Below are 27,782 nucleotides of genomic sequence, written 5' to 3'. Positions count from 1 at the left end.
GGAGCACACACAGCTCCCAAATCCCGGTGGAAGACAGTTCTTGATTGTGTGAATGACCTCACCATTTGGAAGTCCCTCCTAGGGTGAACGGGACTGCTTGGAGTCTCATTGCCATAACTTACCACTGTTGGTTTTCATTCAGTTTTTCAGTGCATCCCTCAAGCCGGCAGACACTGCTGCTCTTGCTCTCTGCTCCTGTGACAACAGACATGGGATTTCTCATCATCTTTCTGCTTCTCACCTCTGCAGGTAAGAGGATGTGCTAGGTATGTGCAGGAGCGGCCCAACGTATCTTCCTCCTACCTTCCTCTGACGCACCAAGTCAGAAGTCTGGGGGCTATCTTAGGACCTAGGATGCCCTAAGAAAGGACAGGCACCTTTTCTCTTGGGGCTTCCCCATACTTTGATAGAAAGGCAGGGTATCCCTCTCCGAGCCAATACCTTTTTGCTTGGTATGAGGTGCACATCGCCCTAGCTCTGTGGTGGAACAAGAAAGAGGGTGACTACTGGCTTCCCACCAACCTTGACCCTTTGTTCTAATATACCTTCTTTTCCCCAGCAGGGGTTGCACAGGCGGCACCCAGAATGCTCCGGGGTTTCCAGTGCATTGAGCACTCCCAGCCGTGGACAGCAGCCCTCTATGATGGTTGGAAGTTCCACTGCACAGGGACCCTGATAGATAAGCAGTGGCTGGTCACAGCTGCCCAATGCTTCACCGGCCGGTATGTGTGCATCCACAAAGAACAAGTCTGGGCTTTTCCCTTTTGAACTTAGATAGGGAAGGGGAGGTGTCATTTGCCTCTGAGAGATCTCCTCTCTTAGTCCAGCACTCCAACCTATTTCTATTTTAGCTGATCTTCCAAACTAAGCTGCTGTTGTCCCCCCCGCCCTTGTATGGGATGAGAAGACCCATCCCACATGGATGCTGTTGCTGTGTTGCTACTGCTCTTAAATATTGTTGGTTTCTGATGTTTTATATTGTTTAATGTTATTGATTTTTTAAATTATTATTTTAGTCTGGTAAATGTATCAGAAAGTGGTAGATAACTTTAAATATATATATTGGCCGACATCCTGACAAGTTACTTGAGGAAGACCCATTGAAAAAGGACAAGTAGTAGTAGTAGTAGTAGTAGTAGTAGTAGTAGTAGTTAATAATAATAATAATAATAATTCAATTTCTATACCGCCCTTCCAAAAATGGCTCAGGGTGGTTTACACAGAGAAATAATAAATAAATAAGATGGATCCCTGTCCCCAAAGGGCTCACAATCTAAAAAGAAACATAAGAGAGACACCAGCAACAGTCACTGGAGGTGCTGTGCTGGGGGTGGATAGGGCCAGTAAATCTCCCCCTGCTAAATAAAAGAGAATCAGCATGTTAAAAGGTGCCTCTTTGCCCAGTTAGCAGGGGTAACCAGTTAGTTAGGCATGCCTGACTTGTCTTTTTAATTTCAATGGGACTTCCTTGAGTAAATTTAGTCAGGTTGCCAGCCATTGGGGAAGGCTGATTTCCACTTATCCTCCCCCCCGCCCCCGATGACCACGCAGGTTGTCTTCGGTGTGCTTCCAGCACACCCACACGGGCAGCCCGGCTCGGAGCTGCACAGAGCAGGGTGGAGGGATCTGGGGCCGGAACGTGTTCTGGCCTCCAGGCATCCCACAGTGCAAAGCACAACACTCACATTGCATTGGGGATCCCCCCCATCAGACGGGCTCTCTATGCAAGTGCACCCTTAACATCGGCTAAGAGCCGGTTTATTGACACGGGTTAGGTGGGTAGGGAACCGAGGGATCTGTGAGCATCCCACCGCTTCTCACAACCTGGGGCTGCCCCAGCAGGGTTATTCTAATTGTGAGAACAGCCTCCATTATTATTAGCAATTTGGAATGAAAGGTTGTGCCGTTGAGTCGGTCTCGACTCGTGGTGGCCACAGAGCCCTGTGGTTTTCTTTGGTAGAATACAGGAGGGGTTTCCCATTTCCTCCTCCCGCGCAGCATGAGATGACGCCTTTCCGCACCTTCCTATATCGCTGCTGCCCGATATAGGAGTTTCCCATATTCTGTGAAACACACCAGCGGAGATTTGAACCAACAGCCTCCTGCTCTCTAGGCAAATGGCTGCACCATTAGGTGGCTTTAGCAATTTGACATTCAGGAATTGAAGAGTTGGGAAGGCTTCACTTGTTTCTTGAAGTTCCAGGAATAGCTTCACCTGCTCAATCTTCACACATCAAGTTGCTCTTAAAGGCCCACAACCAATCAAAAGTTGCCAGTTCAATTTCAGAGTACCCTTTGAAGTTGCAACAGAGCAGTTTATTATTTTAAGGGAGATTTTATTGGCAAACCACAGTGGTTTGCCCATGCATGCCATGAATCACAAACAAGGAGAGAGATTTTTGCAGTTGAATATCTTGTGGCTCAGCCTAGATTGGATTGATACATCTTCCTGGTGTCCCTGAGCCAGGATCTTGCCATAGGTCTGTGCGTGATAGCTGGGACCATTTGAATAGTCAGGGATCACATCAAAAATGAAGGCCTAATTTGAGATTTGCCAGGCCTAAGTCCCAGAATCCGTTTTCAGTTGCAGCTTGAGAAATTAGAGTTGATAACAATGAAGGTTGTTTTACAAACAGAGAAATACCACATTTGGAAATGCAAGTTCTTTTTGGTTATCCACGCCCCATCCAAATTATGCAATTCCCCCCCTTGTGCAATTTCACAGCACCATCTGCTGGCCATTTGCTGCCAATTCAAGATGCAACTTGCACCTTTTGATCTTTTAGGGCATTTTCACACATGATTCATTGAGGCTATTTACACGAGCATGCAAAACCGGGCTAAGGGAGCCCAGCCCGGTTTTTCACGCTCGTGTGAACCACCAGGATCACGCCCAATCCCAGTGGCTACACGGCGGCAAACCCGCCTAAGTAGCCTCCCTGCTAAATGAGGTTAAGGGAATGAGCTCTCCTTTAACCTCATTTTTCTAATCGTGTGTCAGCCGGCCGCGGCTGCCTGCAGTTGGGGCTGGCATACTGGATGGGGGTGGGGGAGGGATCCCAAAAATGCACCATTCACTCATGCAGTGAATTACTGGGGCTCCCTGAGGCTCTCTGCATGAGCACTCTGCCCTCCCTGGGAAGTCAGATCAGCTGCCCACATGATTACAGGCTCCATCACAGAGCTGGTAAGTACGGTGGGGATCAGGCCCCCCCCCCGGCCCATCCTAGGGAGACCCCCGACACTGGGAGTCTTGTTGTTGCCACCCAGTCAGGGATCTCCTCATGAGCTGCCATGGTGTGGAGCCACGGCGTGGTGACTTGCGATCAGGGAAACGGGGTTAGCTGAGCACTAGCTCCACTAACCTCGTTTAAGAGGAGGGGGAATTAGGAGGCTAGTAACCAGGAGCTGTGTGGTCCCAGTGCTGCACACAACTGCTCAAAAGCGGGCTCGGCTCCCTTAGCCTGCTTTTGAGCTTTTGCAAGAATAGCCTCCCTGTTTTAGTTAACAGTAGGCTCTCATGCAGGCTCCAGATGCCTGCATTAGCTTCCAAATAACTCCTCTTTCTCTGCAATCTTTGGTGCTTCAGCCAGACGGGGACCACCGTCCTTGCACTATTTTTGGAGCACCACCTTCTGGCCTGCACTTCCTTTCCCATCTCTTTTCAGGGCTACTTTTAAGGCCCCCAGAGCAGCTTATATAAAATCAATAAAAATAGCAAATCATTCAATTAATCAAAGGTGGACTCCCCCCCACACCCCCCCACCCCACACCCCCATGCTGGCTTCTTCTACTCTTCCTCCTGTTCACAGGGTCATTGGTGGTTAGACTGACCAATGTGAGGGGCGGAGGGGCCTGATCCCAGCTGAAAAAGCAGCAGGAAGTGGAGATGGTGATCTTCACCACCTTTGCTTTGCTGGCTTATTCCAATAATTCAGCTGCAACAAGAGAATAATCATAATAATACACCCACAAACACATACACAATGCAGCAGCCATCCATCTGATGATTTAAGGCCAGAAGGTGTTTCCCTTCAGGTCGGCAACCCCTGGGAAGTTGGCAGCTGGAGGAAAGCATTCATCCTGGTAGGGAGCAGGGAAGCAAACTCTCGGCAGCTGCTTGTTTGTTGGGTGGTGCCAGGCTGGTCTTTTCCTTCTTGCTGGGATGCTCTTTCTGGAAGGCACAGGGTGCAGCCTGTTGGGGTGCAGCATCTATTCATTGCAATCAGGCTTGTGCAAGAGAGCGTCTGAGTGGGTTGTGCAACAAACGGATTAAGGGATTTTTCATATCGAAGGGGGAAAGTTGGAATTGGCCCTTGCTCTCGAGAAGGGGGAAACGCAGGCATGATATGGGCACTCCCCCCCCCAGGAGGTAGTCGCACGTGGTAGTCGCACGTGGTAGTCACATGTTGAGCAAAGCCACTTCGAATCCCACTCGCGGCATTGAGGGAAGCAACCCCTCCCCTCTGCTCTCCGTTTTTGTTTTTGCAAGTTCAGAGAGAGAGAAGTTTATTTGGTCATTGACCAGCAACATTTTTGCAAGTTCACATGGCATGCTTCTGTGTTTTCCTTCTAACCAATGGCGTGGGGGAGGGGGGGAGAGAGAGATTACTAAAGAGCGATATCTGCATTTCTAAAGAGAGTACCCCTCATCACGCTAATGATTCTACGTCAGTGCCTTTCCCTATTTGCTCCAGCGTTTGCAGAAAAAGTAGCCTTAAAACCAGCAGTTTAAAAACCCAGAAATGCATTGAGATAAGCTAGAATTTCCATCGCAAAGCCCGATTTGTGTGTGAAATAGGCCCAAGGATCTCAAAGGGACTGGGGTAAGTTTGGCTGGTGTGTGAATGCACACACTCTCTTCTGAAGGAGATTCAGGGTAGAAGCCCTCTCTGTAAAATCTCCTGGTGGAGATAAAGGCAACTTGGCAAAGCAACTGAGATTGGGTAAAAGGCTCGACATCTCCTCCCCCAGTGCAACTGGGTCACTCCAATCTGCCCCCACCCCAGCAACTATTTTCAAGCAGCAATGCATTTGATTTGATTGATTGATTTAAAACTGTCTATACTGTCTTAGAACAGACATTCCAGGAGTTCTACAACATAAAACCATAGCACAATCATAATAACAGTCAAACCTCCAAAAAACAAGACAACATGGCAAAGTCAAAACAGCCAACTAACACTGGGAGTAGGGGTGTGCATGAACTGATTCTGGTGGTTCAATTCAAGCATGCCCCCTCAAACTGCCGAACCGTTTCCAAACTCAGGGCCGGTTCGGCTTGAACTAACTCAGATGGGAACCGCTTTTTGGGGATCCCATTCTGTTTGATTCCGAATTGGTCGAACCGAGACGGTTCTATTCGAAACAGGTTCAGATAGAAGCAGTTCTGTGCACCCCTAACTGGGAGATCCAGTCATAGATGTTACATGATGTAACGTAATTTGGGTCATCAGTTCATCTTGAAAGTATTCGGGGGGAGATAGATGTAACAGTATGATGGAATTTACAGCAAGTTCTTAAGCTGCTGTCCAAGCCAAACTACACAGCTGAAAAGATAGATGTACATATCAGTGAATCGAACATTCCCCTTCCCCATACTTCAGGGAGGCTGTCCCTTTAAAGTACTTTAATCTAAATATGCATAAATGTTCTTATCCATCAAAATGGGAAATTGACCTGGGTTGCCATATTAAAGTGCTGCATGAATTTATGAGTTCATTCCTTGCCTTAGTATTCTTTTAAAAGATGTTTTAAAGTTCAAATCTGTGCTGAGGGCCTGGGGATGGTTTCTTAGTGATATCCTCTGGGGAACTAGCCAATCAGTGCTGTGCACAGTTGACATCTCCTTGAAATGTGCAGAACCAGGCCTTTCAGAGTTTAACCCTGAAGAGGAAGAGGTACATTCGAATGGAACCCCATGAGGGTGCTTCAAGAGCGATCTTGGTCCTTGAACAATCTCTTGCAGGTTTATACATATCTTCCTCCCTTTATGCTCTGTCCTTTGTGCTGCAGGACACTCTATGTAAAGCTTGGCGAACAGTACCTGAGTCACTTTGAATTCACTGAACAGCTGAAGATTGCATCCAAGACTATCCGGCACCCCTTCTACGACAGCTACAGCAAAGATAATGACATCATGTTGGTCAAACTCCATACGCCAGCCTTCATCAACAAGGCTGTCAAGCCCTTGGCCTTGCCAAGCAATTGCCCCATTCCTGGCAGCTACTGTGTGCTTGTAGGCTGGGGCACCACCATGCTGGAAAAAGGTAGAGCAAGCAAGCAAGATGCTGGGGTGTGCTGAAGGGCCAAACCACACACAGTGTTGGTGCTCCTGGATCGGAACTCTCTGAATCGTTTTCTTCCCATAAAACCAGATGTGAGGGCAATAGGGATCAAGGCCACGGTGTTTGGGGAGAGGGGGTTAGCCGGCTTGTGTGCCCCATCTGTTTTCTCCTTGGTGGCTTATAGCAACTTGGGGAGGGGCAATTTAAGCTGGAAAATTTGAGGTAGGAGCAAATTTGAGGTAGGAGCTCCCCTTGTGTCATGGCTCTGGCACCGAACCAAATTGTTGTTGTTGTTGTTGTTGTTTACACAGTCAGGCAGGTGTTATTGACTGGTTTATTTTATCCAGACATCGAGTCCTTCCCAAGGACCTGGGATGGCTGAATTTTATTGTCAATGTTGTTGCTATTATAGATATTGTAGCAGAATATAGGCTGTTCCCAGTAAAGCTGCTTTTTGTAATTGTCTGATGGTGATTTCTGTAGCCCCTATGGTGTTGAGGTGTTCTTCAAGTTGTTTTGGAACTGCACCTATGGCGCCAATTACCACTGGGATTATTTTGGTCTTCTTCTGTCACAGCCTTTCAATTCCAATTTGTAGATCTTTGTATTTTGTGATTTTTCTATTTCTTTTTGTCTATTCTGCTATCCCTTGGTGTTGCTATGTCTATTCTGTTTTCTATTATTATTTCTTGTTTACACAGTCAGACAGGTGTTATTGACTGGTTTGTTTTATCCAGACATCGAGTCCTTCCCAAGGACCTGGGTTAGCCTGCTTGTGTGCCCAGCTGTTTTCTCCTTGGTGGCTTTTAGAAACTTGGAGTGTGGCAATTTAAGCTGGAAAATTTGAGGTAGGAGCAAATTTGAGGTAGGAGCTCCCCTTGTGTCATGGCTCTGGCACTGAACCAAATTATTATTATTATTATTATTATTATTATTATTATTATTATTACATTTATATCCCGCTCTTCCTCCAAGGAGCCCAGAGCAGTGTACTACATACTTGAGTTTCTCCTCACAACAACCCTGTGAAGTAGGTTAGGCTGAGAGAGAGTGACTGGCCCAGAGTCACTCAGCTAGTATCATGGCTGAATGGGGATTTGAACTCAGGTCTCCCTGGTCCTAGTCCAGCACTCTAACCACTACACCATGCTGGCTCCTATAAAATGCACCCTATCTGTGGCTGCTTTTACAAGAAAACGAGTTGGGGGTTCCCATCAGGGAGCACCAGTATAACATGTAGAAGCTATGCTCATGATTGATCAAAACTGGGCTAATGGAGCCCAGCCCAGTTTTCTCCCATTGTGAGTTCTCTGGCGGCACCGGCTAGCCTGCCAAAGTAGCCCTCCCCTTAAATGAGGTTAGCGGAGCGAGCGCTCCGCTAACCCCATTTGGGTGATCGTGAGTCGCCATGGCGCAGCTCCGCACCGCGGCGACTTGCAAGGAGACCCCCGCTGAGAAACAAGCCTCCCAGTCTTGGGGGGTGGGGTCTTCCCAGGATGCTTTGCACACTCACGCGGGACATCCTGGGACTTCCAGGGGCCCTGATCCCTGCAGCCCCTACTGGCTCTGTGACGGAGCCGGTAGTCATGTGGGTGGATGATTCGGCCGCCCAGGGCTCCGCAGGTGATCATCTGCGGGGAGAGGGGGCTAAGCCCACTTTCCCTGCCAAACCCTCTCAGGCTCTCTACACACTGCTTGTGCATAGAGCTTCGTAGTTTAGCCCTCATAGGGAGAAATGGAGAAACCAGGAGGAGGGAAAGGGAACAGGCAACAGCATGGAAACTTGAAAGCCTCCTTTCAAGTGTGATGGTTGTCACCTTTTCAATGGGCCGTTGTTGCTGTGGTTTTTAACAGCAGCTTGATGTGCAGGAATATGCCGGTGAAGCTAATTGTTAGCCCTGTACTTTGAAAAGCTCCCCTTGCTGATTCTTGCACATCACATTAGACAAATTCACGGAGGACAGGTCTATCAAGGGCTACTAGTCTGAGGGCTATAGGCCACTTCCAGCCTCAGAGGCAGGATCCCTCTGAATACCAGTTGCAGGGGAGCAAGAGCAGGAGAGAGGGCATGCACATACCTCTTGCCTGTGGGCTTCCCAGAGGCATCTGGTGGGCCACTGTGGGAAACCGGAGGCTGGACTGGATGGGCCTCCTTGGGCCTGATCCAGCAGGGCTGTTCTTGTCTTCTTATGTTCTTACATAAAAGTAAAGGTAAAGTGTGCCGTCAAGTCAGTGTTGACTCTTGGCACCCTCAGAGCCCTGTGGTTTTCTTTGGTAGAATACAGGAGGGGTTGACCATTGTCATCTTCCGCGCAGTACAAGATGATGCCTTTCAGCATCTTCCTATATCACTGCTGCCCAGTATAGTATCAGTGGGGATTCGATCCGGCAACCTTCTGCTTATTAGTCAAGCATTAATTAATTCTGCGCCACTTAAGGTGACTATGTTCTTACATACTGCCTCTTAAATAGGGTTGGAAGTCCCACCCAGCCCGTCACTCACCCACGGCGGTGTGCCACTCACGGTTACAGTGACATTTATCTGAAGAGGTGAACGCCATAACTGTGTGATGGCCAGTGTTTCCATGATCTGGAGACTGATGTGAATCAACTCCATGCGTGAGAAGGAAATAAGCCTTGTGGCGAAAAACATCAGGGAAAGGGAGGCAGAAGTTTCCCTGTCACTTTTCAGAGGCTCCACTAACCTAGTACCATTGAAAACACACACACACACACCACTGTTCCCTCTAACAGGGATACCCAGATCTACAACTCAGATCTACAACAGATCTGACAGGGATACCCAGATCAACAACAGATCTACACTACAACTCCCAGCATCCCCAGCTGCAGTGGCCTTTGGCTGGGGATTCTGGAAGTTGTAGTCAACAACATCTGGGAATCTCTGTTAGAGGGAACGTTGACACCACACACACACACACACACACACACACACACACACACACACACACACACCCCCTAAGTAGTCCGTTCAGAAAAATAAACCAACCATCCTCTTCCTCATCATTTCCCCGCTTCTCTCTTTCCTTTCTTAGAGTACTACCCAGGTGTCCTGCACTGTGGAAATATCACCACTCTTTCTGACCAGGAATGTGTGGCAGTCTATCCTAAAGTCCTACGGGATCATATGCTGTGCGCCACTGTGAGAAGTGGAGGCTCGGATTCCTGCCAGGTAAGGAAAGGGGGTCGGTTCCCCAAGCAGAAAAGAGAAAACATAATGGACAGATTGTTCCACTGTATGGCGATCCGCTGACACTGAAACACACTTAGCTGGAACCTGGAAGTAGAGAGCCTATGGAAATCAGTGGGTGTGGGTGTGGGTGTGTGCTGTGCTCTGCAATGAAAGGGTGGTTTTGGACACGTGGGCAAAGAGTTATGGAGAATGCCATTTAAGAGCTGCCTCTGAGTACATTATTCATTCATATAGTACTACCAGTGCGAACTAAATGAAGGATCTGTGTTAAAAGCAGAATCTGTACTGTAAACAGAAGAGCAAAGGTTGCGGGGGGAAAGCTTGGCAACCCTAGGCATTATTTTTGGCTACTAGAGCATTTGTGGCGAACATTGTATTTTTTTGGTTTTTATGATTAGAAATGGTCAGTTGGATGTTGTTTCTTTTTAAACTGTGAGGCTGCTCACACAAGCAGCCCCACCCAGCCTTGGGTAGCCCGACTTGGGTAGAGCTGCTCGTGTGAAGCACTGGGATCCTGGCTGATCCTGGCACTGCCTCTCCAGGTAGCCCAGGGTTTTTACCCTGGCTTTTACCCTGGCAGTAGGGCGTGAGTGTGTCTTTCCCCTGGGTCACTGGCTGTGTGTCTGTTCAAGACACACGAGTACCTGGCTGAGGGAGAATCCCTCAATGCACTGTGTTCCTCATGTGATGAGAGGAGAGGAGAGCTTGTCTTGTGGTAGCAAGCATGACTTGTCCCCTTAGCTAAGCAGGGTCTGCCCTGGTTGCTTATGAATGGGAGACTTGATGTGTGAGCCCTGTAAGATATTCCCCTCAGGGGATGAAGCCACTCTGGGAAGAGCATCTCGGTTCCATGTTCCCTCTCTGGCAGCATCTCCAAGATAGGGCTGAGAGAGATTCCTGCCTGCAACCTTGGAGAAACCGCTGCCAGTCTGTGTAGACCAGGGTTTCTTAATCTTGGCCCCCCAGGTGTTGTTGGACTATAACTCCCATAATGCCCAAGCAAAAGCCATTGCAGCAGAGGATTCTGGGAGTTGTAGTCCAACAACATCTGGGGGCCTAAGGTTAAGAAGCCTTGGTGTAGACAGTACCGAGCTAGATGGACCTATGGTCTGACTCAGTATATGGCAGCTTCCTATGTTCCTAAATGTTTCTTTTTTAGAGAAATGGGATTTGCCCTTTCTATGACTCCTAAGCAGCAGTGTGCTGGAGGGGCAGCATATAAATGTTTTATATATACATGCATACCTGCATTCCTACAGGTATTCTTGTTATGTCTCTCTGCAGGGTGATCCAGGCTCACCACTTGTCTGTGATAATGAGCTGCAAGGCATCACTTCCTGGGGCTTTGATGAATGCTCTGATATAGAAAGTCCCAGTGTCTTTGTGAAGGTTTGTAATTACATCAATTGGCTGGAGCAGACGATGGCTTCTGCCTAACATAGCTGTGGAATACAATCCTGCATAACCACCCCACCCCTAAACCTACAAAATAAAGATTAATTTAAGTATTCTGTATGCACATCTTTCCATTAACACAGTGCCATATTTCCACAGAGATTACCATTTCTCCCCCTTTCGGCTTTCCTCTTGCATACTTCAGTCTTGGAGCTCTCCAAGTAGGACTGGGAAAGACCTCTGTCTCAAATTCCTAGGGAGCCACTGCCAGCCATTGTAGACCTGTTCAACATGCCCCTTCCCCCCGCTATTTGTGGACTACAGCTCCCATAATCCCCAGCCACAGTAGCCAATAGCCAGGGGTTATGGGAATTATGGTTATAGTTATGGGCCAACATCTGCAGGAGGACCGAAGTTGAGCAGGCCTGGTGTAGACAATGCTGAGTTCAATGGACCAAAGGGCTGGTTCAGTAGGAGGCAGCTTCCTGTATGCATCAAGATAATCCATAGCTCGGTGGTACAGCACCTCCTTTGCATTCAGATTCTTAGGTTCAATCCCTGGTATTTCAAGATAGGACTGGGAAAGACCTTGAGGTCATTCACACAATCGAAAACTGTGTTCTACCCAGGTTTGGGAGCTGTGTGTACTCCCAATTTTTGATTGTGTGGAAGCAAGGTTAGAGGAAAACCTGGGTAGAAGTGATTTTCCTCTAACCTTGCTTCCACACAATCAAAAATTGGGAGTACACACAGCTCCCAAACCTGGGTAGAACACAGTTTTCGATTGTGTGAATGACCTCAGAGTCTGAAATCCTGGAGAACTGCTGCCATCAGTGTAGACCAGGGATTCTCAGCGTTGGGTCCCCAGATGTTAGTGGTCTGATATCAAGGTCTAGTGTCCAAGGGCTCATACCAAGGTTCATTATCTGAGATATCAAGGTTCCCTGTCCAAGGTCTCATACCAAGGTTCAGTGACCAAGGGCTCATACATCATCATCAATCTCACTACCACTGCACATTGTTGAAGACTCTGGACCCCTTGAAAATGTAGAGTACAGATTGCATGTAGGTTTATTGAGTGTAATGTGTGAATGATAAACACACACAGATCAACAATCACGTACACTGATCATGATCATGAGAACAGCCTCAGTGTCAACAAGGCCAGGGACTATCCTTGGTAAAGAGGGACAGCTGGAACATATGGAGGTCATCAAAAATTATGTTCTACCCAGGTCTGGGAGCTGTGAGTGCTCCCAGTTTTCAGTTGTGCGGAAGAAAGGTAGAAGTGATTGAAGCTCTTCCCACAACCAGGTGGGAAGGGCTACCCTTTTATGCGGGGAGGAAGCCCAAAATTGCTTACCTCCCTGCAGACGATCACAAGGAACTCCCTGGGTGGACGGATCGCCTGCCCAGACAAGCAGCGGCTTCATGCGGGTGCTCCTGTGCTTGGCCGTAACTCACCCGGGAGCTCCAGGAGTCGGGCGAAGGGATACACCGCTTTGCGACACCCCATCCCCTGGAGCCCCAGAAATGCACCACACAGGTGTGTGGTGCATTCCTAGGGTACCCCCTCCCTGAGTGTTCCGCCGCAGCTGCAAGGCACATGATCATTTAAAAAGGGGGGCTCACGGAGCACTCCCTTAGCCTGGTTCCTGCTGCTGCTTGTGTGAATCGCCTCCTTGTGTGGAGGCAAGGCAGGAGGAAAAGCTACCCATGTTTCCCTCCTAGCTTGCTCCCACACAATCACTCCTACCCAGGTTTTCCTCTTCCCTTGCTTCCACACAACCGGAAATTGGGAGCACACACAGCTCCCAAACCACCGTTTTTGATTGTGTGAATGACCTCATGGGATGTACAGCTGGCAGATTGAGCAATGGGCATCTCTTTGGTTTGGGTTACATGTGTGTGGATGGTGGAGCGGTTAAACCTGCCGTAGTGGCTAAATCTGAGGATGCCCGAGGCTCAGAAACCACAGAGCAAAGGAAGTCCAAGCCATCCACATAATAATTTCTCTGGCAAACAATAGGGCTGGCTTTCCATCCCACTCCAACAGGAGTCGGAAAGAACACTCAGGCACAGGAAGCGGGATTTGCTGAGAGAGCACTTGCAATTTACATGGCATAATTATCTGCTTACAGGCAACACTGGCATCACACACCCACAGAGCAGGAACATTCTTTCTGCTACAGTGCACAGATTAGAGAACACACCATGGAGGGTAATATGGAAGGGTATGGCCATTTTATAGGAGAGTTATTTCCCTTAGGCAGCGTTCCTTTGGAGAGTTTTGTGGGTTCACAGATGGGAGATGTCCCTCCTTGTAAAGAGCTGTAGCTGAAGCATGTCATAGCAGCCAGCATAAATGCCAGTTATGAGATAATTATTTAGCAGCTCCAGCCATGTAACTAGGGGTGTGCATTTTGGAATTTTCTTGTTTCGATTTGTATCCGAATCAAAACATCCCCGTTTTGTTTTGTAGCCAAATTTTCTGAATCCGAATCTATTTGGATTTTTAAAAAGGGTCCCAGGGCAAAAAGAGTGGGTGGTGGTGGTAGTGTCCAATGGGTGGAAGCTACCACCCAAATTTCAAAGGAATTAGGCAAAGGGCTGATTTTTTTGGTGAATTTTTTTAAAGTTTACACATCTTTAAGAATTTTCCCATAGGGAATAATGGGGATTCCAGCAAATGTATCGCTTCAAATCAAGGGGAAAGGGATGACCCAGTGTGGTGGGTGGTAGTGCCCAATGGGGGCAAGGAAGAGAGCAGGGAGAGAGGGCTAAGCCGTGAGAAGAGCCTCGTTGTGTTCTCATGATGGAGGGAAACCTAGCTGGGCTCCCTTAGCCCAGTTTTCCTCCACCGAGTGAATAGCCTCACTGTATTGCATATCATAGCCCACCTTGCTTTTACTGTGATTGTTTTTATTAGGGATGTTTGTTGGAGCGATTTGTGATGGTTAACCACCCTGAGTGGCATATAGACAGAAGGGAGGAACGGCAAATCTTTTAATAAAATGTAACAGATAAATAATCAAATAATCAAATAAATAAATAATGACATTGGATACCACAACCAGCCACTCAGAAAGCCAGTAACATCTTGGTATTGTGTGGGGATAGGAGACCACATGCTTCTGTCAGGTGTGATGCCTGAACCCACTCAAGTCTGGTTCCTGCACTGCATTACTGACTTTTTACCAACTTGGTCAATCAGACTTCAGTTCTTGGTTACAGAGGTTGGCCCGGTCAAACATCAGTGACCGGCATGGGAACTGAACTTGGGTGGGTTCAGATATCACATCTGACAGGAGCATCAGACATCCCGATATTTCACCATGATGTTACGGCTTTCTGACCAGAGTTGTCCTTAGGGCAGGGCAACCAGGGTGACTGCTTGAGTCACGTCCTAATTGCTGCCATTAAAATTAACTGGAAGGGGGCCCCACAATGGCTGATTTGCTTTAGGCCCTGCACCTTGCCAAGGCTCTCTGAAGACATCCTTGTTTCTGACAGACCAGTGGTTGCGTAAACCTGTGCATTCTCATTGGTTGGCTATTCATCTGCTGTAGTGTATAAGTCTTGTTGTAGTTCCACCCATGGAGATATACCCTCATTCATTTTTAGCCTACTTTCTTTGAGGAAAGTAAATTTATGAGATTACTTGACATTGTGTGTGTGGGCGGGGGACCCCCCACCCCCATCAACTTCGCAATGCCTGGACCCATATAGGGACTCCTCAATGGAGTAGTTTGTGATGATGTCATCAACCCCAATTCAAGATGGCGGACGTGTGAACATTTGAGCTGCAAGAGGGCTAACTTGTGGACTGCCTAACTGATTTGAACCAAATTTGCTACAGCTGTAGAGACACATAGGGACACTTCAATGGCATCATTTGTGATGATGTCATCCATCCCAATTCAAGCTGGCAGACATGTGAACATTTGAGGTGCAAGTGAACTGTGAAGTGCCTAACTGATTTGCACCAAATTTAGTCCAGTTGTAGAGATAGTAAAAGGAAAGTAGGCAGGTTAGTTCTTACCAAAAGAACTTATTATGCCTATGAAAAGTGCCAGCCACCACAGAAAAAAGACCAGATAATTGTTTTCCAGACTTACATTATGCTCCAGTTAGGGCTGTGGGTGAGTTGTTTGTTTGTAAGTTTGTGTCTGTTGTTGACATTTGTGGTTTGGGTACCTGTATCCATTTGTACTATCTAATGCTTCATGTAGGAGTTGAGTGTGTTCTGCCAATTTGGCAAGTCAGTAGCGGGGGAAAGCTATAATCGGCAAAACCTGTTATATATTTTAAAATAACTTTCTGGGTTATGACTTATCAGACATTCCAATCTTTTGAGGTTCCTGTGATGGGATGTGTAGCGTGATCCTAAGCATTTTTACTCAGAAGTAAGTTCCATAGGCTGACATCCAGATCAAGATACTCAACAGCACTACTCAAGAGTTACTCTATAAGACAACCAACTTTCAATATAATTTCTTTTAGTATATTTAGTCAGGATGTTATTCATGTAACTCATTAGGATTTATTCCCTATTGGGGTGGATAGGACTGCTGCTTTACTTTATGAAATGGCCCTGATCCAAGGAAAATTTGGCTTCCAATTAGGTGTGAATCTCTCAAGTACTACTGATTTCAATAGGTCTTAAGCACAACTAACAGCATCTGCAGTGAGGCCCTGCAGGATGTAAAACTGTATATATGCATTTGTTTGTTTGCTTGCTTATTTACTTTTATTATAGGTTTAAGCTGCCTTTCAATTTAGAAAATCCCCAAGGTGGCTTAAATTTATTAAAAACAAAAACAAACCACACACAGTCCTTGTCACACACCTAAGAAACCACAAACCGGGTTAAGATTCTCAGAGATGCAGGTTAAAGACATATCTGAGTAGTGCTGTATTTAAACTGTGACATTTAAGTTGTGACTGGAGATAGGGCTTCTGTTACAAGACCTATTTCCGGGCACCACTAGCCAAATTGCATAAGATGGGGGGACCTGAAGAAGAGCCTCCAGGGAAGATCTGAATGTCTGGCAAGTTCATAAATGAGGAGCAGGTTCTTTATATACCTAGGTTCGAAGCCATAAAGCTTAGGTTATTTCCACACTAGAGGCTTTTAGTGCAGCTGACCATTGATTTTCCACAATTAACTTGAAGCAGAAAGAAAACCAGAGCTTTTAAAAAATGTGCAACCAGACACAAAACATGAATAATAATAACAACAACGCTGAGGATGATGTCTTACATCGAAAGGTCTGCTATTTTGTTGCATCTATGATTTAGTTTTTAAGTTTTAATCTTTTGAATGTTTTAGAACTTTTAAACTTTTAACTTTTATTGAGTATTAAAGAAGGTCATTGAAAAAGCTTTGCAATAGTAGTAGTAGTAGTAGTAGTAGTAACAACAATAATGTGCAGTTCAAAAATTCAAATCATGCAGAAGTGGTATTCTGAGAGATGACGTAACAAGTTTTTCTGGTAGGAACTAATCTGCCTACTTTCCTTTCACTATCCATACAGCTGGACTAAATTTGGTCCAAATCAGGAAGTTCACAAGTTAGCCCATTTGTGCCTCAAATGTTCACACGTCTGCCATCTTGGATTGGGGTGGATGACATCATTACAAATTATGTCCCTGAGCTGTCCCTATGTGTCTCTACAGCTGTAACAAATCTGGTTCAAATTGGCTAGGCAGTTCCCAAGTTAACCTACTTGTGCCGCAAACATTCACATGTACGCCATCTTGAATTGGGGTAAATGATATAATCACAAACTACTCTGCTGAGGCAGAGGAGCAGCTAGGTAATTTTGGAGCCTGAACCTAAAGGTCTTTGGAGGCCCCACCCACACCCCACAAGTTAAACATCACCCCCCTGCACACACACAATGACACATGTAGAGGTGGTTCCCACGATCAGTGGGAACCACCAGATGGGGTTAACCACTAGATGGGGTTAACCGCAGAGCCCTGTGTGCATGGCCCCTGATCCCTGCAGCCCCCGCCGGCTCCGTCTGTCTCTAAAGCACCCGGTGCAGGTCACAATTGCACTCACCTGCCCTGCACAGCATGAGCAAGTGGCTCAGCACGGCAACCACGCCACCCAGGACAGACTAAAGATGATTTGGGAGCCCCCAGGGGGTGTGGAGACCCTGGAGACCAACGGTCCAGGGGTAAGAGCACCTCTGAGCTGAGATGTCCCTGTGTTCAGGGGCATAGCTAGGGGAAAGGGAGCCCATGTTCACCCCTCTCCCTGGTGGCCCCTCAGAGTGAGAGAGTAAGGGGGAGTAAGGGCCCCTTGGAGTGAGGAAGAAAATAGGGAGGGGTGGAGCTGGGGGACCCTCAGGAACTTGGGGCCCATCCGCTCAATTATAGCTAGGCCCCTGCCTGTGTTCCTATGCATGACTGAACGATGATAATTCCAGAGGAAAGGACTAGTGTGGAAGCAACCTCATTTTATGTGCATTGTTTATATTGACAGCTGGTTTGGCAGGTTTTCTTGACAGCAGTGGTTTTCTTGTCCTACAAGCCTGCCAAACTCGGAAAGCTTCAGAACACTGCTGTGGCAAACAAGAATGTGACACAGGCTTGCATTACTTGTGACCCACCAAGCCAAATGCAGTCTACCAGAAAGATATGACAACTTATGAAAGGTGATAAACCTCCTGATGTTTTTACTTGCCTGGGTGTCAAAAACACAAACAAAAAGTGGTTAAGCGCTTGGCATTGTACATGGCTGGCGTGCTATATTAGGCCTGGTGGAACCCAAGATATGCAAATCTGATGTAAGAACACACTCATATAAATCCTCAATCAGCCCTGGAGTTTACTGGGTGTCCTCCTCATCTCTCAGCCTAATCCACCTCACACAGAGGCAGAGCCACTGTTGAGCGGACAGGTTCAAAGAACCCGGGCCACTGTTTTTCATGGGCCGCACCTGGTGCCCCAGTTTGAGAGTTAGACTGGCCAAGCACAGCCGGAGTGACTCTCTCTGCCTTTTAAAGGCAGGGGGAGCCACTCCTGGCCACGCTGGCTGATTTAGCTCCCAAATGGGGCCGCGCAACCCCATTTGGGAGTTAGATTGGCCAGCACTGTGTTTGGGAGTTTGATCACAGTGCTCTGGCCATGCTGCGAACGCAGCGCTAGCCTGTTTAACTCCCAAACGGGGCCGCATAGCCCCGTTTGGCAGCTAAACGATGCCCCCGCATCTGACAGACATGGGGCATGGCTAAACGTGTGGCTAAATGCTCCCTGCATCTGGTGTCAGATGCAGGGGGTGAGGCTAGAGGGGTCTGCCAGCTCTGTGCCCCCCGGATGTGAGCACACGGGGCATCCTGGAGAGTCAGTCAGTCAGTCAGTCAGTCATTTTTATTTCAGTCATTGACCAGAAGCATAGGAGAGACCCCCAGGGTCAGGAGGCTTGTTTCAGCACCACGGCAACACATGATCTACAAGACGGGGTTAGCGGAGTGCTCGCTCCACTAAGCTCGGCTATGGGGAGGGGGAATTTGGAGGGTTTGCTGCCGAGAGCCGTGCAGCTCCCGTGGCAGCCACGTTCCACCATAAGCAGGGTAGGCTCCGTTAGCCCACTTTTGGTGGATCGTGAGAACCTCCTCAATGAGGATGCGAGCCCGGTTTCCTCAAAGGCGAGCCCGCAGGAGAGCCCAGTTTCCTCAAAGCGGGCAACCTGCTTAGGTAGCCCTCCCCTGAAACGAGGTTAGCGGAGTGAGTGCTCCCCTAACCCCGTCTATTTGATTGTGTATTGCTGCGTCGCAGCTCTGCACTGCGGCAACACATGAGGAGACCCCTGCCTGGAGGCTGAAACAAGCCTCCCGGCCCGGAGAGTCTCTCCAGGATTCCCCGTGCTCTCGCACAGGGCATCCTGGAACTTCCGGGGGCCGCATGGCCCCCAATTCCCGCAGCCCTCGCCAGCTCCATGACGAAGCCGGCAGTCACGGGGGTGGCCTCCCTGGCCTCCCAGGCTGCAGCCTTGATCATCTGCAGGGAGAGCTGCCAGGCCCACTCTCCACGCAGAACCCCCTCTGGCGGGTCTCACTAATAGTGAGACTCACCTCAATCACTCCTACCCAGGTTTTCCTCTTGCCTTGCTTCCACACAACCAAAAATTGGGAGCATATACCACTTCCAAACCCAGGTAGAACAGTTTTTGATTGTGTGAATGACTTAAATGGCTACTAGTCTGGTGGCTATAGGCCACCTCCAGCCTCAGAGGCACAATGCCTCTCAATACCAATTGCAGGGAAGCAACAGCAAGAGAAAGGGCATGACTTCTCCTCTTGCCTGTGGGCTCCCCAAAGGCATCTGTTGGGCCACTCTGAAGAACAGGATGCTGGACTAGATAGGCTTTGGGCCTGATCCAGCAGGGCTGTTCTAATGTAACCATGTCAGGGACTTGTTCTGTGGACCAATCTTTAGTATCCAACAGAGATTGTACCTGTGCGGTTCAGCCCTTCAAAACATCCATGGGTGAATGGCTGAAGGACGAATTATCAGATGCACAGGCAAGGCTGCATTAGAATGTGGTCTCGAAGAGCAGCAGGAGGACAGCCAGATGGCATTTGCTGCTGGCCACACCTCTCTTCCATTAGGAAAATGCATGAGGCCAAGAGTTCTACAAGAACACAGGTTCCAGAGTAGTTACATGTGAGTTTGGGATGCAAAGGAATCCTCGTGCAGCAGGCCACACCTGGGGATTGCTACACCTCTCTCCTTGCTACACCCTGATTGCAAACCCTCCGTAAAGAGGGAAGTTGTTTGTGCCATCCCCACATACACGTCCTTGTATTCTTTCACATACGCCTGAAAGGCACATACGCCTCTATTTTTCGGAAACGACCCAGAGCCAGGTTCTTCAGTGCTGCCACATGGGCTGGTGAGGTCACTCATTCCTCAGCAGGACCTGCTTCAGACACTCTTCTGGTTGTGGTCATTGGTCATTGGACCAATCTTCTGGATGTGGTCATTGGTTTTGAATCTGGGCTGCTCAGCTTTGGCCCTCTGGCTGTTTGTGTACTGCTACTCCAACGCCATCTTGGCCGGATGTCCTCTGTTTTTGTACTACAACTCCCTTAATCCCCAGCCACTGTCGCCCATAGCCAGGGATTATGGGAGTTGTAGGCCAACATCTGCAGGAGGGCTGAAGTTGAGCAGCCCTGGCTTAGATCAAAAAACCAGTGAGTGGAACATAACTCAATCTGGTTCCCTGAGCTCTTGTACAAGCACTAGTGGAAGACTTAGGAGCATAAGAACATAGGAAGATAAGAGATAAACTTTATTGCGGTCTTTGACCAGTACAGAAGCAAGCTGAAAAACATATCATACACATACAGCATAGCAACAATATAGCTTTACAAATATACAGTGGCATGATAAATTATTCCACTACAGTGATCATTAGTTGCTGGCGTATATTCATTGCTACAGAACAACCCTATATTCAGTAGGAGCTCCAATGTGAAACCACTGGTCAGTGCAGAGGCACTTGTGAAGAGATAAATATTTCTCCTGATGAAGTCCTGCCTAAGCAGGAAGAAACAGGTGAAAAGCTACCTAGTACACCTGTAGAGTAAGAATCTGAACAAGAATCTGTGAGAGTAAAGACCTATAAGGACTTTGTGGGAAGCATAAGGATTGCTTCCATATTTACTCTTCCATTATATAGCAATCTATATGCACAAAGGAACTGTTGACATATTTGACCTTCAAGCAACATCATTTGGGACTTATGAATTTAGAAATTATCTCTCTCACAATTCTTTTAAAATTGTCTGTGTTTCATCATTGTATGCAAATTTATTACAGGAGGTTCAACTGATACTTGTGTTAAAACATTCATATATTTGGTTAATTGTAAATGTTATTGGATTTATTGTATTGTAATTTTGGTTTAAAAAAACTTGGCATAACGTTTACGCAGAATTATCTCACATGGTGTGTGTGTGAACAGATTATTATACACGGTGCATATATATTTTTCTATGTATATGGTCTGCTTCTATTCATTGCTATTAAGCAAAATGTAGCCACATTGTGAGTAACATGGATTTGATGATCTGATAAAAGAAATAAAACATATGCTTCATCTCCTCTGCCTGGTAAATCCTTAATCAAAGATAAAACTAATGATTCACGTGAATCCCTGTAAAAGTTACCTTATACCAAGTCAGACCATCAGTCCATTTAGCTTAGTATTTTCTGCACTAACTGGTAGAAGCAGCTCTCCAAGGTTTCAGACAGGAGTAATAGGTAGTTTGGCTCCTAGGTTACCTTATAGAAGTCTATGCAAGGGAAGACAACTTCATAAACAGAGTGAGGAAAGAATAATAAGAACTGTGGTCAAAAAGGCTGTGCATGATGCAGTGGAAGAGGAGAGGCCAATGCCATGAGTAACCGATGTGTAGGATGCAGTAATACCTTCCCATGACCTCACCAATAGCACTGAATATAGAGGTCACCGGAGGACTTTGGTCTCCTCCAAAATGCTTGCAGTTCCACTCAGCTCTGTGTCATTTGCAGATAGTCTGAGGACACTCTGCACTCAAATATCCATGAAATAAATAAAAATGTTGAGCAGACAGGGGATGCAAATTAGACCCTGGCAAAATGTCCATTTGATATACCCCCAAGTTGGGCATGGATCCACTAATTATCCACTAATTAACTTTCCTACATTGCAAAGGGAGAAAGATTTCAAGAACCAAGCATGTGGAAAGAAATTGATAGCTTAACTGCAACTGAAGCACAAAACTGGAAGGAAGCTGCAAAAGAAGAATGGAATCATTGCATAACAATAACACATGGACACTCACAGAGGTACCTGAAGGAAGAAAGACTGTGGGGTGCAAGTAGATTTTTAAAATTAAGCAAAAGGAAGAAGGAAATGTCCAGCGTTACAAAGCGAGACTGGTGGCAAAGGGATTCTTGCAAATATATGGGGCGGGTTATGATGAGACATTTGCTCCCATTGTAAAACACACCTCAGTAAGGACACTCCTAAGCATTGCAGCAGCAAAGAAAATGCAAGTGGATCACATAGACATGAAAACTGCATTTCTTCATGGAGACATCAAAGAAGATATTTATATGGAGCAGACTCCAGGATTTGTGGAACCTGGTAAAGTAAAACTTGTATGTAAGCTGCAGGAAAGTATTTATGGACTAAAGCAGGCTGCAAGAGCCTGGAATGTCAAATTAAACCAGTTGCTAGTCAATGAGGGAGGAGAATCTCATGATCGGTGAGACTTGCCAAAGGGGGTTCTGCAGGGAGAGTGGGCTTGGCCTGCTCTCCTGGCAGACGATCCAGGCTGTGGCCCTAGGCGGCCCGATCGGCCACCCACATGACTGCTGGCTCTGTCATGGAGCCGGTGGGGGCTGTGGAGGATGGGGGCCATGTGGCCCCTGGAAGTTCCAGGATGCCCCGTGCAAGTGCATGGGCATCCTGGAGAGACCCCCAAGGCCGGGAGGCTTGTTTCAGCCTCCCATCGGGGGTCTCCTTGTGTGTTGCTGTGGCGCAGAGCTGCACCGCAGCAACACACGATCAAAAAGGCGGGGTTAGCAGAGTGCTCGCTCTGCTAACCTTGTCTAAGGGGAGGGCTAGTTAAGAGAGTTACCTGCTTTGAGGACACCGGGCTCGCCTGCGAGCCCGGTCGTTCTCATGCTTGCCAAAAAGCGGACTAGGCTCCCTTACCCCATTTTTTGGTGATCATGAGAATCACCTCAGGGATTTACCCAAGGAAAGGCTGACCCTTGCCTGTACTCAAGGCTCAAAGACAACAGATGGACCTATATACTTATTTTCGTTGATAATCTGATAATTTGTTATGAAAATAGAGAGGACAGCCTTGAAATAATAAAGCATCTGAATAATGAGATAGAAGCAAAAGAACTTGGGCCTGTTTCACACTTTCTCGGGATACACATAGAGAGAGAAGAGGATGGAAGCTATTTGCTTAACCAAAAACAGAAAATAAATGATTTACTAGAGTATTTGGGACTTACAGAGGCCAAAGTAATGAGTACACCTATGGAAACAGGTTACCTGAAACAGAAGGAGGAGAGTGAACTTCTGCCAGACAATAGTGAGTACAGGACGGTGATGGATTTTATATGTAGCTATGATAACAAGACCAGATATAGCTGCATTTGTGGGAATCTTGAGTAGGAAAGTAAGCACACCCAGCAATAATGACTGGACTGCGGTAAAGAGACTAGGCAGATATCTAAACTGGACAATCCATCTAAAATTAAAGTTACCTGCTAGTAGTGGACACAAATTAGTAGATTATTTGGATGCAGACTGGGCTGAGGATCAAACAGACTGGAAGTCAACCAGTGGTTATGAATTCTTTTAGGGTGGTGGAGCAGTCAGTTGGCGTAGCTGCAAGCAATCAATATTTGCTCTCTTATCTACTGAGGCAGAATATGTATCTGCCACTCAAGCATGTTAAGAGGCTGTTAAGAGGCATGTTAAGAGGCTGCACAAGAAATGTCAGATTTCAACACGGACGAACCAAAACCCACAGAGATATTCCAGGATAATCAAAGCTGCAGCCAGATCTCACAAATGGAGAAAATTAAATTTAGAAAACACATTGAAACAAAATATCATTATGTATGGGATGCACAAGAAAAAGGACTTGTCAAAATGATGTATTGTCCAAGTGAACAAATGGGAGCAGATGTGCTAACTAAGCCATTGGCCAGGGATAGTTTCAAAACCTTGAGAGAGAATTTGGGACTTATGGACAGCAGTATGAGCCGATGAGAAGGAGTATTGGAGCTCGGACCCTGTCTCAGAGTGTCTCAGAGTGACCACTCAGGGGTTTTAGGGTCATGGATAAAAGTGCTGGACTCCTTCCTGCTTTGTTTTTCAAGTGTTAGTCTCCATTTTGTCTCTCCAGAGATGGCTGTTTGTTTTGGTCTCTCTCCCCTTTCAGCCTTAAGCTCAGCTTTCCTATCCTTTTGTAACTTCTAAATAGATCCTTGTAGTTCTTCAATGTCTCAAGACCTCTTGCTTGGTTGAATTCTCCCCAAACTGGCTTTGCTCTGCTAATGGGAGTTGAACTGAACTGCCATTCTTCTCCTACAGCAATCACCTTGGGTCTGACATTCTGCTCCTGGGATCTCCAGGCCTTTATCCAGATAATTCAGGGACAAAACATCCTTGATTGTGAAACTGTAGATTCTAAGTACAGATTCTAAGTACAGCCTTTATATTACTTTGCTACATACAGAGATAGCCCAGTGTGGTGTTTTTGGAGGAGGAAGAGGAGAGGAGAATGGTGAGACAGAGTGAGACGGGTCTCATGATCTGTGAGACCCAGTTTTTGCAAAACTGCTAAGCCCGCTCTCCCCGCAGACGATCGTGCAGGGAACCCTGGGCGGACGGATCGGCCGCACACATAGTTGCCGGATCTGTGACGGAGCTGGTGGGGGCTGGGGGGAGTGGGGGCCGCGCGGCCCCCGGAAGCCCCAGTATGCCCTGTGCGAGCATGCAGGGCATACTGGGGAGACCCCCGGAGCCGGGAGGTGGCTTTTCGCCTCCCGGTAGGGGGTCTACTCATGAGTAGCTGTGGCACGGAGCCGCATCGCAGCTACTCACGAGCAGATAGCCCGGGTTTCCGGAGTGCTCGCTCCGCAAACCCGGGCTAAGGGATGGGCTACTTGAGCGGGTTAGCCACTCAAGAACCACCAGGCTCGCTTGCGAGCGCGGTGGTTCTTACGATTAACAAAAATAGGGCTAGGCTCTCCTAGCCCGATTTTTGTTAATCGTGAGAATAGCTCCAGAGTGTCTCCCATCACCTCTCCTCTCCTCTACTTCCACCTTTTCTCCATCCCCCTTTTCAAAATCCATTGGTCTAGGAAGAGTAAGGAGTGGGATGCTGGGAGTGCCTTCCAGCCCCTGATCATCTTTTGCTGAAGGCAACCACCTCAGTTTGCCTCAGGGGCATAGCTAGGGAAGTGGGGGCCCATGTTCACCCCTCTCTCCGGTGTCCCCTTGGAGTGAGGGAGATAATGAAGAAGATAGGGAGGGGTGGAGCTGGGGGCCCTCAGGAGCTAGGTGGCCTGGGTTCTTTGAACCCATCCGCTAAATTATAGCTATACCTTCGCCTCATGGATGGGTGGCCCTGGCTACACATAACAAGCATCTATTGGCTATCATCCAAAAATTATCCCAGTACGAAGGTTTACTGGGTGTCTGGTGATTTTAAAGGCAGAAGGTTGGACCTCCTAGGGAAATAGCATCTTCCAATAGGTCACCAAAGGCCTATATAACAACACTCAGCTCTCAGGCCTTAGCTGTATAATAGATAACGCCACAGTACACATGAAGGCCACTTACTGGGAAAGTAAGAGTAGTCTTTTTTAGAAGGAAAAGAAGAAGAAACAGCTCCCGGGTATGGAAGGGGGACAGAACAAGTAGGCAATTGAGTAACACTACATTTTTCAGAAGTTTCAGCCAGCACTGGGCTCCCAGCCTGGCCAGGATCACCTCTCCCTGCTTTTTAATTGATTGATTGATTGATTGATTGATTGATTGATTGATTGATTGATTGATTTCTATACCACCCTTCCAAAATGGCTCAGGGCGGTTTCCAAAAGCCCTTTCCAGAGGCCTTTAGGTCCAGGTTCCAAAATTACCTAGGTGCACCTCTGCCTCCACACCCCCTGAGGGCCCCCAAATCCTCTTGAGTCTTTGGTCGCCGCCCCGGTCCGCATGGCACCAGGCGGCCAAGCATGACTGTGACCTGTGCCAAGTGGCTGAGCAAGACCTCTGCTGTAGAGACAGAGGGGCATGTGGAGCAGGAATATGTTAAGTGTCGAAACGTTTCTGCTAATACATATTTGCAAAAATATGCCTGTTCTATATTCTGACATTCTTGTGAGTTCAGTTGCTGTTTGTGTCCTCAAGAACCCATGTGTTACAAATACTGTGTGTGTCATTGTGTGTGTGTGTGTGTGTATGTGTGTGTGTGTGTGTAGGGGCATGATACTTAATTTGCTTGGGGGAGGGCTCCAAAGGCCCTTAGGTCCAGGCTCGAAAATTACCTAGGTGCACCTCTGCCTATAATCTAGGAGTTGTGTCTATCATTGGGGATTCTGGGTGAGTGGACATGTGCACCCTCGAGCGTACCCTTAGGAATATAGGAAGCTGCCATATACTGAGTCAGACCATTGGTCCATCTGGCTCAGTATTGTCTTCACAGACTGGCAGCGGCTTCTCCAAGGTTGCAGGCAGGAATCTCCCTCAGACCTAGGTTGGAGATGCCCTGGAACTTCTATGCTGCTGCACAGAGCACAATCTGGCATCTTCTTCCTCCTGGCATCACTTCTTCCAAAATCGGCTTCTTCTGAGAAAAATCGACACCTTTCCCCAGGAAAGGCACCAAGAGGTCAGAAGCCACCGAAAACATGTTTCATGTCAAGGAATAAAAGGAATGCAAAGTACACAGGAAGCACATTAACATAAAAAAAAGGATAAACTGTGAATATTCATGGAGCTGTCCTCATAAATACAAATCCTGCAAGGGGGATTTGCCATCAATTATTATACCCATGCACTAAGTCAGAGCAAGTTTAATGACCGGGTAGGGGCAGTGCACTCCAGCTGTTAATGACTGAAACTGTTGTAACCGGCCAGCCAATCTGTTTAGAGAAGGTTCAGCTGCTCACTTGCTGGCTTTATTTATTGATGTATTCATTCATTCATTCATTCATTCAATTTCTTCACCCTTCCAAAAATGGCTCAGGGCGGTTTACACAGAGAAATAACAAATAAATAAGATGGATCAGCAGCTTCTCCAAGGCTGCAGGCAGGAGACTCTCTCAGCCCTATCTTGGAGATGCTGCCAGGGAGGGAACTTGGAGCCTTCTGCTCTTCCCAGAGTGGCCCCATCCTCTAAGGGGAATATCTTACAATGCTCCCACATGTAGTCTCCCATTCAAATGCAAATCAGAGCAGAATTCTCACCCAAGCGTTCTCCGCTTTTTAAAACTGTTTTAATTTTATGGTTGATTTTAAACTGTTGATTTGTTTCAACTTTTATATGTGTTTTAATTGTTTTATGTTAACCGCCCAGAGATGAAAGTTTGGGCGGTATATAAGTTTGATGAATGAATACATAATAAATAATAAAAAATAAACTTCCTAAGTTCCTCTGCCCCATGGCTGAATGTTTGCTCTTGCTGTTTTCCTGTTCTCACTCCCCATTCCCTAAACATCTCTTGCCATCACCATCACCAACCACACCCAGAAATTATGTACTTTACACACACCCTCTTACTTACTGCTGGCAATATCAGCTCTGTCCCCGATCACGTGGCAACAGGGCCTCGAGGCCAACAGCAGCACATCTACATTTTTCAGGTGTTGTCAAATTTCTGAAATAAGCAATAAGGTGAATCCAGCATCCCTTCCTATTCTTAGTCACCTTTGTTGCTCTGCCCATCATTCCCTGCTCCCCTCATTTTTGTTCTTCCTATAATCCTTCCTTGACAAGCCCTCTTGTGATCTATGTGTCTATATCTTTACAAGGTGATTGCAACAGGCCATTTCCTTTCATGCTCGAATCCTTCTGTGCGTTCTCACGACGAGCCTCTTCACACGATCCGTGAGAAGGGCTCGTGGGCAGGCTGCAGGGAAGGCGGGTCAAACCTCCCTCCCTGCAGACGATTGTCTTCCCTTCCCTGGGTGGGCAGATTGCTCACCTAGACATCCACCAGTTCTCCCAGCAGCTCCAAGGCTTGGGATGCCAGGACATGCCACTACGTGTTGTCCCACGCTGGAGCTCTGGTAATGCACCATCCGAGTTAAAAGCAGCCTCCTGGCTCGGAGGTTTCTCCAGAATGCC

The 27,782-nt window shown here is 47.3% G+C and overlaps 1 protein-coding gene across 1 annotated transcript; it reads left to right on the top strand.

The window, feature by feature from the left end:
* The first annotated feature begins 585 nt into the window (after positions 1-585).
* LOC128332808 (kallikrein-11-like) lies at positions 586-10,938 on the top strand. Its single transcript, XM_053267570.1, has 4 exons — positions 586-722; positions 6,016-6,269; positions 9,344-9,480; positions 10,786-10,938. Exons 1-4 carry the CDS (start codon positions 586-588, stop codon positions 10,936-10,938), a joined length of 681 nt encoding a protein of 226 aa, XP_053123545.1.
* The last annotated feature ends 16,844 nt before the right edge of the window (positions 10,939-27,782 follow it).

This window comes from Hemicordylus capensis, chromosome 7, assembly GCF_027244095.1.
Source record: "Hemicordylus capensis ecotype Gifberg chromosome 7, rHemCap1.1.pri, whole genome shotgun sequence".
NCBI classification, from domain to species: Eukaryota; Metazoa; Chordata; class Lepidosauria; order Squamata; family Cordylidae; genus Hemicordylus; species Hemicordylus capensis.
Note: the sequence above shows the minus strand (reverse complement) of the source record. Positions and strands in the feature narration are given on the sequence as shown.

Excerpts from the sequence above, each read along its gene's own strand:
- LOC128332808 (XM_053267570.1), top strand. The coding sequence starts at position 586 with ATGCTCCGGGGTTTCCAGTGCATTGAGCACTCCCAGCCGTGGACAGCA. Across the intron at positions 723-6,015 it reads GCCCAATGCTTCACCGGCCG|GACACTCTATGTAAAGCTTG; the intron begins GTATGTGTGCAT and ends TTTGTGCTGCAG. Across the intron at positions 9,481-10,785 it reads GAGGCTCGGATTCCTGCCAG|GGTGATCCAGGCTCACCACT; the intron begins GTAAGGAAAGGG and ends GTCTCTCTGCAG.